This window comes from Erpetoichthys calabaricus, chromosome 4, assembly GCF_900747795.2.
Source record: "Erpetoichthys calabaricus chromosome 4, fErpCal1.3, whole genome shotgun sequence".
NCBI classification, from domain to species: Eukaryota; Metazoa; Chordata; class Cladistia; order Polypteriformes; family Polypteridae; genus Erpetoichthys; species Erpetoichthys calabaricus.
Window position 1 is genome coordinate 110,847,140 of NC_041397.2, and position 17,430 is coordinate 110,864,569.

At 36.3% G+C, this 17,430-nt stretch overlaps 1 protein-coding gene across 1 annotated transcript in view; it reads left to right on the forward strand.

Moving 5' to 3' along the window:
- cog3 (component of oligomeric golgi complex 3) overlaps positions 1 to 15,875 on the forward strand; it is a 79,151-nt gene extending 63,276 nt beyond the window's left edge. Inside the window, exons 18-23 of the mRNA XM_028799677.2 lie at positions 75 to 163; positions 4,186 to 4,320; positions 5,751 to 5,826; positions 8,413 to 8,540; positions 11,287 to 11,385; positions 14,947 to 15,875. Of these exons, the coding sequence (XP_028655510.2) occupies positions 75 to 163; positions 4,186 to 4,320; positions 5,751 to 5,826; positions 8,413 to 8,540; positions 11,287 to 11,385; positions 14,947 to 14,976 (557 nt within the window). The 3' untranslated portion in view covers positions 14,977 to 15,875. The remainder of the gene's footprint in view (positions 1 to 74; positions 164 to 4,185; positions 4,321 to 5,750; positions 5,827 to 8,412; positions 8,541 to 11,286; positions 11,386 to 14,946) is intronic.
- Positions 15,876 to 17,430: the final 1,555 nt, after the last annotated feature.

Genomic DNA, 17,430 nt, shown 5'->3' on the forward strand with positions numbered 1-17,430 from the left:
TAGCCCCCCCATGTTTAAAAATGATGAAAATATGTATCTAGATGCCTTTAGAGTCTCTTCTTTTTTACTTACAGATGCAGCTTTTAAAATACTGAATCCCAGAGCAGTGCCTAAATTTTTTAGACTGAACAGCCATAATGCTATTCTTGAGTTTTTGTTGGAGGTAAATAAAGGTTTGCTTTCTTTTTCTTTCTTCTTTCCAGGTGCTGGTGGGGTAGAGGGGACTGGTAGTGGTAGAGAGTAATGACTGTACACTAAACAGAATCACTGTTATTAAGACAATTAAATGTTTTTCATTAAGGACACACACTGAAAAGTAAAAGCAGTGTAGCTTTATTTTTCCAATGAACATGCTATTTTTATTCTCTAATAGAGAATACTACTAGAGTAATATTTTATAAAACTGTTTCTAATATTGGTACTTAAAAAAGATTTTAATTTGACAAAAAATTAGCAATTTGAAATTTCAGCTTTTGTTTCATGTTTAGTACAGTATTTAGCCATATTTATGTGTAAAGCAAATGGAACATTTTAGGAAAAAAATAAATAAAAGCAAACTTTCAGTTGTTGGTTGCCTAAGTGGGCAAACACGGAGGTTGTAACTTTTGTTCAAATTTAATCAGTCAGTTTTGAACTTGGGCACAAAGGTAACTTGTATTCATCTGATGTCAACTGAAGTGATTCTGCTTGGCCTCTGATAAAACCAGCTGTTCCAGTAGGACTTCTTTGTGAAACATAGTCTAGAATTTATGGGATCTTGGTTTTGAAAAATGGAAATCCAAAGAATTCCCAGTCATCTTGTATGTCATGGAGCCCAGTGAAGACCAGCATTAAGAAATGGAACAAAAATGGCAATATCAGGATGTTGCAAATCAGTGGCCAGAAGGAAGCTTATTAAGCACAGTATCAGAAGGACCTGATAATGGTAATTTCAGTGTTCTGCATAATATTTCCATTTAATGTGTTCTTAGGGTGGTATAAGACGGGAGCCAATTTTCACAAAAAAATATATAATCCTGTTTGTCTTGTTAAGAAGGAACATTCACTGTACCAGCATCTTGTTGAAAAATGTTTTGGGGTCTGATGAGACCAAGGTTCACTTTTCTGTCCATTTGTCACTGAAAGAAGGCAGTGCCTAGTATGAAGCATTTTGGTGGCAGCATCATGCTATGAAGCTGTTTGTGTTCTGTGGCAACAGGAGCTCCTGTTAGATATCATCAAACATCAAGATGTTTTCCTGCAAGAAAGCTGAAGTAAAGAAGGTTTTCACCTTTTAACTGGACAATAGCACATCTAACTTTACGAAAAAATGGCTTCAAAAAAGAAGATTAATGTGCTGTTATTTGTGTAGTCAGTGTCCATATGTAAATCAGATATTTGGAATCACCAAAAGATGGCTATGCACAGGAGATCGTTTTTTAGTTTGACTGAGTATGAACTTTTCTCAAAAAAAGTGTGGTAAAAAAGTTGATATTGAGTGTGGACTCTATGGGGTGCCATTTAACCGTGAACACCAGACACAACCTACCACAGCCACAGTTCCAAGTTAGAACAAAGTTATTTTACTTTGTAACAATACCTTGATAGGCTTTTGAGTGAGTCCATACAGTATAATCAAATAACTCAAACCCCTTTTGTCTCCTTCCACCTCCACAGTGAATATTATTTTGTTCCTCCCAACTCTGACTCCTCTAAGTGAGGTGAGATGACTCCTTTTATGTTGGACCCAGAAACACTTCTGTTGTTATGTCATATTATGGTGGAAGCACTTCCGGATCTTGCGGAAGTCCCCCAAAGTAGGGAGACCTTCCTCTGGCAGGACCCAGTGACTCCATCAGGGATGTTCTTCCGAACTACAGGTCCAGTTGAACCCTGCAGGAGTCCAAACTAGGACCATAGCAGAATAGCACTGCCACCTTTCACCCTGGGGTATAAACTGTCCTCGAGAACCAGCCCATCCAGTATATGATCGACCTGACTTGGATAGGAACCGAGAGCTATCCCGGCCAGGATGCATCTCCACTTATACAGTCCATCCATTATTCATGCTCCCAGATGAGATGCCTGTCCATCCATTATGGCATCTGCAAGACATATCTAAAGGAACTTACTGCAGTAATTGGAGAAAAATACTCTTCCACAGTGTGTTAACAATTAAAGGTCGGAACCAAGCTATTGAAAGTCTTTTTAGTTTAAACCATTTTATTCATATAAATGATCCGTTTGTTTTTCACACGAATATTGTGTTGGTTGGAAGATCTTATCGAAGTGCAAAAGTTATGAGATAATTTGTTTTAATATCATTCCTTACATCAATCAAATCAGAAATTTCGTACAGTGTGTGTAGGCCCTTGATATTTACTGTGAACTTCATTCAGTAATTGTTCTGACATATTCAATTTCAACCTTTTCAGTCATATTTTTATAGTAGCAGCTTTCTTGTAAGTTCTAATCATCTTAGCATTTATCTGTGTAGTCCATTTTCTGTTGTTTAAAAAACAAAAAAATGTGTACATATTACAGTTGGATTTATCAGTTCAGGAGCGTCTTACCAGCACTCCCACAGATTTTTTTTTCTTACTTATGTATATTATGACCAAGTCTCCTGCTTTGTAATAGAGTAAATATGGTTTATGTACAAGTGGGTTATAAAATGTTTATTGCATGTTTGGATGGGTTCAGTGAAGATGTGTTCTGTAATTTTGGGAGTTAAGGAAATGCATTTCTGATGCGCAGTGTATTTCATACTAATAATTTAGTTTATATAGTTATGTTATACATTGTTCTCAAAATGACTTCTGTTCTCCATGTGATTTTTTAATATTCATTGCATCAGGTGGTAGTGCAAAGATGATGCAGCAAAGATGATGAAAATGAGTGTGTTATTTTTTTAAAGATGAGTAATTTCTGTTGTACTTTTTCCACATTTTGTTATGTTACAGCCTTATTCCAAAATGGATTAAATTCATTTTTTTCTTCAGAATTCTACATACTGTGAATACTTATGTACATGTGCTTTCTCAATATTTTTATTTTTAATAAATTTGCAAAAACCTCAAGTAAACATTTTTCATGTTGTCATTATGGAGTGTTGTGTGTAGAATTTTGAGGAAAAAAATGAATTTAATCCATTTTGGAATAAGGCTGTAACATAACAAAATGTGGAAAAAGTGATGCGCTGTGAATACTTTCCGGATGCACTGTAGTTTGTAAATAGATGCATACACTTCAATTCTCAAAGTCACTTGATTTGAATCCTGGTTGTTAAGGGCTGCAGCTTATCCCAGCAGGACTGGGTGCAAGGGTGTAAAGTGACCCTGAACAGGGAAACAGTCCATCACAGTTGGTAGTTATGGGACAGTTCAAATATGTTAACTTAATGTTAAGTGGAGGAAAAATAAATTGTTTGCAGCACAACTCATAAAGGTGCTATATATGCAGTAATAAATTTCAGCATAAAGGATTTAACACCATTAAAGGTCCATGCAGTTGCCAGTTGCCAGAACCAGTAAGAATTATTAGTACATTAAATTACAGAAAGAATCAACACATGGACACATATTTTATACATTCTCCGCCTTTTATAATAAACATCTCTCAAAAGGCACAAAACCCAAAAGCAATATGCAATAAAGCAACACACTGTATGTCCTCTCGTTATTTATAAATTGTGAACTACTTTTTATACTCGTTCAAAAAAAGAGAACATTTAAATAAAGTCTGACTTGTATTATTTTTACTAGGTAACTCTTAAAAGCCTTCTTGGGAAAGCCCTTAATATATCATTTTAATGCAGTTGTGATTGCAGGCTATGTGGGAGAAGGCAGGTGTCTTCATTTCAGTTAGATGCGCATTAAAATAGATGGTTGAACCAGGTTTGAATGATGGTAATAAACAATACAAATTAAAGAATGTAGAGCTTGCTCTAATAGCTCATTGAGATGCACTGTTGGTTCTTTGTCTATTTGTCTTCATTCTGGCTACAGCTTTAAGCTGTAAAACATAATTATAGCCAGATGTCTAAAGCAACATTTATCACAAATCCATGCAGGATACCAATTTGTTTTGAAGGAAATAAGGGTGGGTTAGGTTTAGTGGCTTTAGACAGACAAAGCAGGAGTGAATCATTTTCACAACTCGTAAACTGGTGCTGATTGATTTTGACTGTTTCTGCTGCTGCTGCAGGGAACGCCAGAGATAAAAGAGCATTATCTTGATTCAAAGAAAGAAGTGGATCGCCATCTGAAGTCAAGCTGTGAGCAATTTATTCAACAACAAACTAAAATTTTTGTGGGAAGCCTCGATGAGTTTCTTACTAAGGTGAGAAGGGGTCATCAGAATTGCTGAGGATTCTGTTTTTTTTTTTGTTTAAACAATATATTATTATTTTTAAACAGAGGAAAAAGGTGAACATAAAAAAGAGACTAAAGTCCCTGTCCCACTTGCGCACCCCCATTTGGAGAGATATGCTTAGCGGCATGCCCTACACGTCCCGATTAGACCGAAATAAGGGATTTTTTTTTTATAAATACTCTTTTTTTTTTTCTAAGGGTGGTATTGTGGATCGAGAAGAGACATTAATATGAGCGTCTGAAAGCTCTGAAAGAAAAAAGTTATAAAATAGTCCCCCAGTTTGAAAAAGTGATATGCTATTATTTATTTAAAATTTCTGTAAGAATTACAAATAGGATAGATGTTTTTTTGTGAAGAGGTACTGCACAAAAAATGAATATAATTTAAGAGCTAATGAAATTTACAGCCAGAAGGTGGTTTCTCTGCTTCATTGTCGGCATTTAGATAAGTTTCCATTCTTCTGTAATACATTGTACATTGTTATACGTTGTAAATTTAAAGTTCTGTGGAATGATCATCTTAATTGAAATCTCTAATGTTTTTTTTTTTTTTTTTTTTTACATTTTCAGCTTAGATTTTCACAGGGTCAAAGTGCTAGGTGTAGTATTTAGGAGTCAATCAGTTTTAATTCTTGTGTGTTTTATAAAGTGCATTATAATAAAGCAGTCTTTAATTCTTCAGTTGCAAAAAAATGTACACTTGAGCCAGTGTACATCTTGAAAAATACACGTAAGCTATAATTTGGTTATATTTTTGCTGATAGCACATTGCCGCACCCTCCACACAATGAACCACCTGGATTGGGACCCTAGTGCAGCAGGTGACATCTCAGCGCCACACTGGAACAGTCTTTGAGTTTTTTTTTTTTTTTACAGTGGCTGGAGTGCCAATCCTGCCACCAACCCCCAAGTTTTCTCTGTACTTTGGAGGACCTGCTTGCAGGGTTGGATGCAGTGTAATGTCTTACCCTTGACGAAGCAATTGTAGGTTAGTGGTCTTGCTCAAGGGCCCAATGGAGTAGAGTCACTTCTGGCATTTATGGGATTCGAACCAGCAACCTTAGTCCCTAGTCTCCACTCTGCCCCATGTTTATTTCTTGTGGAATTAAAAACAATATAATGCTTTCTATGATCTGTCCACCTTTCTGGTAAACATATAGCGATTCAGCACTATAAATCTGCCTGATGATTCTGGCATGGCAGATCTGGTAGAACTGTAATCCTGCTGTAATTTTGCTAACAGCTTCCCCTGCATATTTTAATGATGACTTATTTTATCTGTCATTTTGTGGAATGTTCAGTTTTTATGGCATTACTCCATAATTACATATTGTGTATGTAATACTGTGTTTATATAAAGTATCTTAGCATCTACTATATATGTTTTTTTAATTTTAGGTAACAGCATTAAAAACAATGGCCAGTCACGGAGGCCCAAATTATAGTCTTTCACGGCAGCCCTGGGCCCAGCCAGGTAAGAACGGAAACTTAAAAGTATATTCAGCTGGTTTGAAAGTAGGGCGATAATGGTGTGATATGTTACTTGATGACTTCTTGTTTGTTTGGAAGGAAGAAACGTAATATTTTCAAAACAGCTTTATCCAAATTACTGTCGTGGATTGGCCCATCTTGGTAGCACTAGGTGCAAGGCAGGAAAGCATCACAGGTCCCACTCACATACATTCACACTCATAAAAGACCAATTTGTAATTATACATTAACATAGCCAGCACTGCCCTGAGGACTGTGGTAGAAAAACTCACAAAGATAATGGACAACCTCTGGGCAAGGGAATCAAACCCAAGGTGTGTGAAATGACAGTACTACACACTGTGCCACTATGCTGCCCATTTGTACTGGTAATTGAAACAAATTAATTTTTGTTATGTGTTTTGTCTGCTGTACTTGCAATGCATAATTTATATAGTTGAATATTTTAGCAGAATTGAGTACACTCAATTGCAATAACACTACCCAAGCAGTAAACCTTTGGTTTTATGATTTTTGCTCCAGATCCTTAACCACTGCACTGCTGCTACCCATAGTTAACTAATGAATCTTCACTTAAATTACCGAATTACAAAATGTATTTGTAAAATAAAGGTAAATATTTAAGTTATTCATAAAGAATATTTTAGTTTAATGAGGAAGAAGAAAATTAAAGTAAACGTGACAGCAACAGAACTGATCATAGGTAACCTTCCATCATTCAGGGGTGTGACTGTGGAGAAAACTGGACAGTTCAGTAGAATTGTCTTTTTCTGTTAAAGAAGCATTGTTTCTTTTCTTCCTATGGTAATGGTCAGGATTTCAGGCCTGCACCAAACTAACATCATTTTGGACCAAAATTTTTAAGTGCCTTTCAGACAGCCTTGGGGTCACAATCCCTCCTAACCCACTAACCGCTGTGTTCGGTGTTCTTCCAGACGGACTTGAAGCGGAGAAGGACAAGCAAACGGTGATTGCATTCACTACACTTTTGGCACGCAGACTTATTCTGTTAAATTGGAAGAATCCTAACTCTCCTCTGATAAGTCAGTGGGAAACCGATGTTTTATATTATTTGATATTGGAAAAAATCTAATTCTCAGTTAGAGGATCTGTACAGATTTTTTTCAAAACCTGGCAAGATCTAATCAATATTATTTTAGAATAAGAGAAATAACTATTACCGCATTTATTTCCTTCTCCATTTTTTATTTACCTACATATATTTCTTCCTTTCTTTTGTTTATTGTTGCCTTATTAAAAAGCCCTAAGCAATTCTCCTTTGGCTAAGCTCTCCTTCTCAGGGGTGGGGTTTGATTTGTCTTCAATTTTTGTTTATTATAAATTGATCTATTTGTATGGAATGATTACAATAAAATGAATAAATAAAAAAAAAAAAAAAAGGAAATGGTCAGGATTTCACTTAATTGGGATTTTTAAATTCATGACCTAACTGCTTTAGTTGGAATGTTATTTGCTTCCATTTTCATTCTAACCTTAATGCACCGATGGGGAATATTCTGTTTGTTGAAATGGTGCTTAGTGTTATGTATTTAAACAGACAGTCAGTCAGTCAGTCATCATCCAACCCACTATACCCTAACACAGGGTCACGGGGGTCTGCTGGAGCCAGTCCCAGCCAACACAGGGCACAAGGCAGGAACAAATTCTGGACAGGGCATCAGCCCACCGCAGGGCACACACACACCAAGCACACACTAGGGACAATTTAGGATCGCCAATGCACCTAACCTGCATGTCTTTGGACTGTGGGAGGAAACCCCACGCAGACACAGGGAGAACATGCAAACTCCACGCAGGGAGGACCCGGTAAGCAAACCCAGGTCTCCTAACTGCGAGGCAGCAGCGCTACCACTGTGCCTCCGTGCTGCCTTTAAACAGACAGTGAAACATAAAATTAAGTGAAGCGTCTCTTGTGAATAACCATTGTGTTTAAAAAAAATCTAAATTTTAATTATCTCCCTCTCTACATACAGTGTTGCTTCTTCTAATATCTGTATTGTTTGCTCAGTAAGTTTAGTTGGATTAGTGAAAAACAGTATAAATAATATTTCTCAGAAAGCTCCAGGATATCTCTAAATTGGCTGGACTTAATCCAGGGAATAGACGGACATGCCAGCAGGGACTGCTTTACTTTCTCTGCTATTGGAGACCCCTGTGGCTATAGAGACATTTTGTGTTCCTGGTGGCTTAGGAAGATAATAAGGAATAGCAATTACTTATCTTGTTGTTAAATTTTTTTCTTTGTTCTTGTATGAATATTAACTGCAAGAAATTATTATTTCATTATTCTACAATCCATTGATATACAAGGAATAGGTTCAGATTTCTTTGTCAATTAAAGTTAGCCAAAAATGGTTTCAAAGCCTGTGTGTAGCAGCTATTACATATTTTAGATTAGAGTTTGTTGTGTGTGTATATATAAAGTGAAATGATATTCTGAAAAAAATATTATCTTGTATTAATTTTCACAGAAATAAACTAGGACTATTTGACTATATTTATAGAATGTACATTTGTCACTAACTGGATTTTTGTCTGTTTTTTTCAGCAAAGATCAATGATATTGTGGCCACAACATACAAAACAATGAAGACAAAGCTTCCATTAACACTTCAGAGTATGTCTCTGTATTTGGCCAACAGGGACACGGAATTCATCCTTTTTAAACCTGTTCGGGTATGTACTACTACACAGTGTGAACTTAATGGCAGCATTTCTGTGACTTGGTCTTCTAGTAGGTCTGGAAAAAGTAATGAGAAGCTGCTTCAGAAACAGGTGTCCTTATACCAAAGGTTACATGTTTAACTGAACTAAAGAGCATAGTGCTTATTTGTAAATGAAGTCGCTCAATACCATTTAAACAAAAAAGCTGACTTAAACTGAATATATGACATTATTTTTTTTTCTTTCTTATTTGGAAACTATAGTTCCTAGTCTTTTACGTTGGTGCTTACTGTTAAGCGACAGATTTGAATGTTAGCCATTTCAGACAACACATTTCCAACCTGTATCATAGCCTTATTCTCATCAAGGTCTTAGGGAGCTGCTGAATGAAGAGCACATTAAATGTCAGTAAAACATTTCTTGTATTTGCTGTTTTTAATACAGATAATTCTACTTTTCAGATTTCCAAAAAAGAAAGAACACCTCAAATATTATTTTAGTATTATTTTAGTATATTGTAATGTAATGTATTGTAGCAAAGTTATTTATTGTACTGTACTGTTGTGAGCCTCTGTTTTTCACTTTGTTATCCACTCTACACAGCATAAATTTTTGAACAAAAGGAAATAGAGAAAGAAATTTGAAATTATAATAGCAAGCTAACATAACATAATACCCACAGACCCCCTCAAACCAGTTCAGAGCCTCCTGGAGCCAGAGTCCACCCCAGCAACATTGGAACAAGGCCATTCATCAGCCTAAACAGGGCGCCACTCCACTGCAGTACCCACCCACTCACAAAAGGTCATTTTGGAATTTTAATTGATTCCAACACTGCATAAACGTCTTTGACAGTGTGGGCTGGAAAGCCATGCAGGCATAGAGGGAACATGAAATCTCCACAGAGCCATTATGCCAGATCCGTAAGGCAAGCTGCTGAGTGAAATCATAACAGTTAAAGTATTAGAATTCTATTTTCCAACTTGTTTTTTACTTTTGCTTATACTTGTTTCTGCAATTATTGAATGCACCAAAGGGATTTGTATACCGTTGTAGCCATTAGTTATTTAAATGAAGTTCGATATTGATCCAGAAAGATTTGGATTGAACAGGGTGCATCAAGGCCTTGAAATACACACAGTATTCTTATTTACATTTTCCACATCCCCATTTTTGCTATCTCATTCTGGTATGAAGATAACCATCATCCATTCATCCATCTTCAGTGCAGTTTAGGGCTTCATCCCTACACCAGCCCTAGACAGAGTGGCAATCCACTGCAAAGTGCACTTGCAATCCCACATAGACTCATGTAAACCACACTGTTTTTAAAGTTGCAAACATATTTAATATATAAGGAAAACCCCATGTTTTGTATCAAATCCTCTTTTTCTTTTAATTTTATTGTCAGATTAGTCCTTTTTCTTTCTTTTTTGTTCATGTTCTGAAATGAGTTTTGCTGGACTTTCTTGAATGTTCTTATTTACAGCTGCATGATGATGGTTAAATCTGTATTTATGGTGTACCTTGTGACAGATAGGGGGCGCTCTCGCTCCCTTGAACACAAGAAGTGTGTCTGCCAAAAGCATTCCAACAACTGAGAGGTTAGATGACCGTGGTCTTGTATGAAAATGGTTGTAAGTAGGGCGTAACTTGCAAAAGTCACCATCTCATGGCACTTGCTTCCAAAGGTTATAAGTATGACGTGACTTGACTGTCTCGCAGGACATGAAAGTGTCTTTGTCTCTCTTCTAAAGATCACGTCTCATCACAGGAAAAAAAGTCTCGTCTCGTCCCAAGATTTTTGTAATAATAGGGAGACTGATAACACTTAAGTTTAGGTAGTGCAAAAATGCATCTGTAACTAATTTACTGTTATGTAAAAAGACCTTAACGCACACTTTTTTGGCTCTTAATAACACTTTCCAAAGCATCCATTAAGTGTCTATTCATCTCTGCACTGTGGCCATCTAAAATAAATGGAATGGTCTGAGGTGGCTTAACTGAGACATGTTTCTCTTGATATTGCATATTTGAGTATAAGACTTGTAACTCCTTCATATTCACAATTCATTTTACCAGCATGTCAAAATGCCGCACTGTCCAAAGGCAAATGACTGACACCGACCCCCTTACTGATGCTTTGTAAATGTAAGACCTAAAGGTATCTTTTGTTAATGTCTTGTTGCATAGCAGAATATAAGTAATAGAGGCATTTTTACAGTACCTAAAGTGTTATCAAAAATGTTTTTATCTTCCCGATGCTTTTGGTTTACTGATATTCAGAAAATGTTTTCTACAAGTTAGATCATCAGGTACAAAGCCAAAGGCTACTTTTGAAAGACTTGCCTTTAAAATGTGAGCTAACATAAAATTGTCAGTTTTGTAGTTAATATATATATACTTTTCAATTTTTTTTCCCCAAAGCAAGTGATTTTTTTTTTCCTGTTCACACTAAATTCCACATGGCATGGCACAAACATACATATATGTGGATATAAGAGTGCAATCTGATGAATACATAAAAATATGCTAATCCTTAATGCTATTTATGTACAATTTTTAGCTATGTGATTTCTTATAAATAATTAATCTTTTCTCTCATGATTCACGTCTCCATTTAAGGTTTGGTGTCAATTTGTGATTTATTTTATTTTAAATATGAAAAATGAAAAATACTTTAGGGATTACATGAACTACTACTGTGATTGATGGATGAAATGACAAATTGACAATTCTCACACATTTTCGTATGCAGAACAACATTCAGCAAGTCTTCCAGAAGATCCATTCATTATTACAGGAAGAGTACAGTGGTGAAGATCTCCAAATCATCGCCTGTCCCTCCATAGAACAGGTAGTGTAATGCAATGTAAATGGTGGCTACAATACATTAGAGAGACCAGTAGCACAATCAAACTGCAAAGATTAGCAAAAAGTCTAATATACTCTAACAGACTAAATTCTGTTGTTACAAGTGGTGTACTACTTTTGTGATTTTTAGTGGCAAGTGGAAAGGATAGAAATGATGTGATGTGATGTGGTGCAGTAAGTGTCTTTTCATACAGGAGTTCAGTTGATAAGATTAAAGGATTTGATGGCATCTGAATGGAAGAGAGGAGTCCTGAACTCGCATGTATGTGCAAACATGGTTGGCAAGGGGAAGAAAGGGCCAGATATGTCCTAGATTTCATTTCTAAGTTTGCAGTAATTTTTAGTAAAATCAGCAATTTCCTGAATACATAAGTATAAGATGTAAGATTAAATAAAATGTATTTACCCCATTATGCAATCAATTGTGTTGTGTTTTATATTTGTAATTAGTTTAGGCCATTAAATGGTCTTTTCTGTTGATCAGTGTCAAATAAAGACACCAATCCACTGTGATTCAATGTTGTATAACAATAAAATGTGAACATTTCCAAAAGGATGAATACATTCTATAAACAATGTATGTTAAGTATCTCTCTCTATATAAAGCGATAAGACATCCATGCCCCTGCCCAGGCTTAATGTCATCTGATGTACACAAAAAGGGAGGGATATCCAATGAACAAAGGCAAGTGGCCAGCATAAGACAGTAAACTCTGCTTAGTACACCTGTGCATCCTGGGAATTGCGTCGTCCAGCATCCACAACAGGGCTAGAATGTCTAAAGAAAAAAGGCAACAATTTGCATAAAGAAAGAGGGATGTAAGGCATATCTGGTAAACAGAGGTTTGTAAATGCATGATATGTTTGAAACAGATGGACCTGCCATTGTACAACTGTTCATCTATAGTAGTTTTAGAATAATAAGTATCTATGTGTGCCTTAAGTATTGAGACAGCTGGTTCCCAGTGGTTTGTTATTGTTAAGTTGTTTAATTTATTTACACGTCTATAAGATACGTACTGTAAATGGGTATTGGAATTAAATCACCCCTTTTTGGTCTTTATGGTTAGTTGGCATCAATCAGTGGGAAGATTAGAGACCTCTCCATGAAGGAAAAGTAAGCAGTTTAGATGCTGAAAGTCAGGAAAATTTTAATCAGAACATGGCACAGAAATTACACATATTGTATTATCTGGAATATCTTCAAAATGAGGAAAAACTCCAGTTTTACTTACCAGTCAGAAACTATCAGGGTAACAGAGAAAAGGTACAGCAGTTGATAGCTGAAAACTTATTAGAGCTGTGAGGAAAATCACCAGAGCATCAGTTGCTGAAATCACTAACAGTTTGGGTGTGGAGGTATCACTGTGTCCTGCATGTAGACAACTTCAGAACAAGATTATAAAAGCTGCATAGCAGCACCCAAACTATGTTATACCCTTTTTAACGCATTTGTCCAGTTTAGGCTTGCAGGAACTAGAGTCTGTCCATTGGGCTTATTGTGAGATCCAGGGTGGGTGATGTGTCCATCATAGGGCACATTTACATTGGCACTCGTGCTTAGGCAATTTGGAATTGCTGTTTAGCCTAACACAGATATCTTTGGGAAGATCTGGGAGTACTTCACAATCCAGGCAGTGCTATGGCCAACAATTTAATACCAGAATTCTGGATCTGTAGGGTGGCAGTGCTACCACCTTGCCACCCCAAACTAGGCAGTGATTATTGACTAGTCAGGAAATAAACAAAAGCTTGTACTTCAGTTTACTCTGAAAAATGTTGCCTTGTCTTTCATTGCTCGTGGCATCTATCACACAAGCATATTGTGTCTTCAGAAGTGCATTGGCTGTGTCCCATTTGCTGAATTTTAATTGGCTGTATAATCGCAGAAGAAACTTAAGGTTTAGCTTAAAACTTACTTTCTTGGGTAACCAGTGGATTTTCGAATTAGTATTGAATTCATCCTTGTTATAGCTTTAATGACCCCAAAAAAGTAACTGATAATTACAGAGAACAGAAAGTAAAGTTCTGGACCAATGACAAAGTGACGCTAAAAATGAGCTCTGCCAAAGAGATGTTAGGTTAGAAACGTGGACAAAGCAGCATGTTGCAGACAATCCAAACCATATCACTTCATCTGTGATACGTGATAGAATGGGTGTCATAGCTTGGAAATGTCCCCCTCTTTTCTGTTGATAGTGTTGATTTCACAACGATGACTTAAACGATCAGAATGTCATAAGATACAGAAACATTGTGTCTGTCTTAGAACAAAAACGTTCATCCACAATCTGCTGTCGCTGTATCATGTAGCAAGACCATTATCAAAAAATAAACACCGGCAAACAAACTGAGAGGTTTATCAGCAGTAAGCTTGCTGCTAATGGTGGTGTCAAAGTTAAATCATAAAGCCAGTCCAGGATGAGAAGAATACCTTTATTGTCACGTATGTGGAGCCACTCAGTACACGGGAAGATATGGCTGACTTAACACTTCTTAAATACACTTGTCAGTTACAAAAGTGCACAATTAGTTTAATTTCTCATGTCATCGCTAGTTACTGCTAAACTGGACCCTTGGAGTCAGGATTCTGCTGCACTACATTGTACTGAAGCAGCAGGGACTGGGTCACAGATCAAAAGTCTTTAATGAAAATGCAAACAATTAACAAGGACAGAAGTCGCTCAATATGATGAATAAATCCTATTTATCCGTGATAATCAACTCTCACAGTAGCTTGTTAGCATGTACTTGTTGACAAAGACACTAGTCAGCAAAAATCCTCAAACACTAAATGCAAATGACTTCCACCAAGACTTAATAACAAATTAAGATTTTAGTAGGTCTTCAGATTGAGATGATTATTATTTATGAAGGATTTGCAAACAACCCTTTAGTTTTATAGTGCTTTAATTTCCCAATACCTGTAGTCAGCTGAAGTTCAGCTTGTAACATATTATGCTTGTATTATTCTGAAATATTCATTCTTCTGCGTTCGTACCTGCTTAATCCATTTTAATGTTGCAGGGAGTTGAAGCCCGTCCCAATAGCATTAAGCGCGTGACAGGAATAATCAATGACGGTTATGCATCTGTTGCTTATGCCAGTAGCATTAAGTGCAACACTTGACAGGGTGCCATGTGCATTCCCTGACACAGTTACTCACAGTGGACCAGTTAAGAGTCTCCAGTTTGTAAAACAGGCATATATGTGGGATGTGGAAGCCTAGAAAAAAGCTCCACACAGGTATGGGAAGAACATTTAAAATCCAAGCAGGCAAAGTCTGTACTTTGATTCTAACTCATAATGTAGCAAAGGCCATTCTTCCCCTTTTTAAAACACAGAAATACAGAAAAGTAAAGATTTCTGTCTTATTAGTCTCATCTTTGTTGTCAATACTAATCTGAATTACTTCTTTATATAGGAAAAATCTGAATGTTTTATTCTGGCTGTTTTGCTTCAGGGTTACCAAAACACTGCAAGTCAAGAAAGGAGAGTGTAATGAATAGTAAATAAAAATGCATATGTTCATTTTGTTTTCTAGATCAATTTACTTCTCTCTGTCCACAAGTAAGCGGAAAGCAAGCACCGAAGCTGGCAGACCGGGGATGACTGTGCAGTGCTGGACCTGAGCTAGCCAAGCCTCACTGACTCCGCAAAGTGCATTGCAGTGGGTTTATCTTTCAGCAATTGTGGGGATTTCATGTACACTACATAGACCAAAGGTACCACTTGGCTGACTAATTCAGATTCACGAGTTGCATATGATTCAGAAACTGCATATCAGCAAGGTCTGTGTTTGGTAATTTAGTGTCCCTTTTTTTTCCGGCTATGGCGGTACATTTTTAAAGTAATCTGTAATGTTTTATGCTTTTGTTCATTCAGTCATTGATGATGACAGGAATATTTTCTATATATTTTTTTTATTCTTTCCCCTGTTTCCCCACCAACCACTATTCACAGATCTTTTTTGTGTCACTTTTAATTTACTAAGGTAAAATGGGCAAACATAACAGTATGTAAGCAACTCATGTTCTACAAGGGTAAAAGGCGTGTGCAACTGAATGTAGAGACAGATCATCTTACCATTTGCTGGTCCCCTGAATTATGAAAACTGCTAGAACTTTATGCTAAAATGCCAAGCCACTGGCTAGTAGAAGAGTCCTGTCCTGTTTGTTTAGGCTGTAAGATTCTGCATCCTCTTTGAATGCCTTCTGTCTTTGGGAATTCTCTCCCTTTTATCTTGGCCACAGTTTTTCCGCATTTTCTGTTTTGAGTCAGAATTCAGGCTGGCTAAGCAGGGCATGGACTCTCTACCGGTAACTTAGGAGTTAAAGCAACAGCTGACATCTTTAATGCACAGCAGAAATTTACAGTTACAACTTTTGTAAATGTCTATGTTGAATTAAGTTGTTGAGGATCACTACTGTACAATTTGTAATTATTGTAATATATTAAAGTATTGTATTTTAACTAATTGGAGGTGGGCTGCATTATTACTGAAAGTTTCATTGTGTTCATTCAGCCTGCCTGCATCCATCTCCTTTACAGGTGAGTAACCCTGTTACAGTAGGTCTGTGTGTGAAGATACAGCAGCACTAGAATGTTCTGCGCCCATCCCGGAGCACGTCGCTGCATTCTGTGCGTTTATCTTTTTTTTCCTACGGTGTCTTCCAGTTGGTAAATTTGATGAATGGTTCACTTGAATTGAAGAGATTTTTTACTCTGCTAGAATTTGAAGTTGTACTGCTAATTATGTTATTAGGTCATGAATTAAAAATTACCCATTCAAGTTAATACAATCATAATGAAGAAAGTTAAACAAGAAGTTTACATGGAATATGTCAGTAATGTTATTCTTCTAAAGTGACAGTTTTATATTTTAGGCTAAAACTAAAACTCTAGCTGAATTAGCTTATGTACAGTAACATGCATTGTTTATACTGTGTAATGCTTTACATATCGTATAGCAAAAAAGTATTACTAATGGGTATGGTGACTTTAATACTTATGAGCCAATATGCATAATCTATTTTTGACATAGCAGCCAGTTTCAGAACATGCAACTCAGCAGTTGTGATTATTATGGTCTGCATTTTCAGCCAACTGTTTCAACTTTTGGCACATTAAGTTACATTTGAACTTGTTTACTCAGGTATTATAGATGGATTTTTTTGCTGAGTTGTTCAGAGCCTTTGCAGTCTTATTTTTAAACACATAAAACAGAATACACATATTTTTACCTTTTTCTAAAAGAGCACAAAACGAACACTACATCAGTCCTAAACAAATTTTTATAACTTTGTATATAATGTATTTTTCACGACAACTTCAAGTAATAAATTGTATATTGTTATTAAGAAAACACTTCTAATCTTTTAAAATTTGTATGTATTGTGTGTGGAAGGAACTATAGTGGAAAAGTCTCCATAAATGACCTTTAATGCAGTTTTACACAAGATCGGTCTCCTGTACGTCTGCTGTGTGTGAGTTTGGGGATGTTGCCCAAAATTCTGGGATTGCACTTCATTGGCAAGTAGTGAGACAGTGGTGTGCACAACCAAAGGACTGCCACTTGGCTCATACAACGCAGTGCTTGGATGTCGTCAATTGTATGACGAAAGAAAACTTCTAGGAGGATGTGAAGACCATGAGAGTGTATCTACCTAAAGGTATGTGTCTGAAAATGCTTATTTATGGCTAAGCTGAGGTACAAGTGAAAATGAAGTGCGTCTGTAAACCCTGTTATTTAATATTTGTAGTATTCTAGTGACATTGACAAACACAAACAAATATGAAGAATTAAATCAGACCTGTTAAAGAAAAACCTTCAAATGCAAGAAGAACAAGAAATGTAGTCTATCTAATGAGTAGGGCCACCAGTGGCAGCATCTGCAGTTAAGCTTGTGCACATTTTATGTTATTTATGTTAATTGTATGTTTTTTCTTGTTTTATTGTAAAGCACTTTGGCCATAGCATTCCTATATTGTTTTAAATGTGCTATATAAATAAATTGACATTGACATG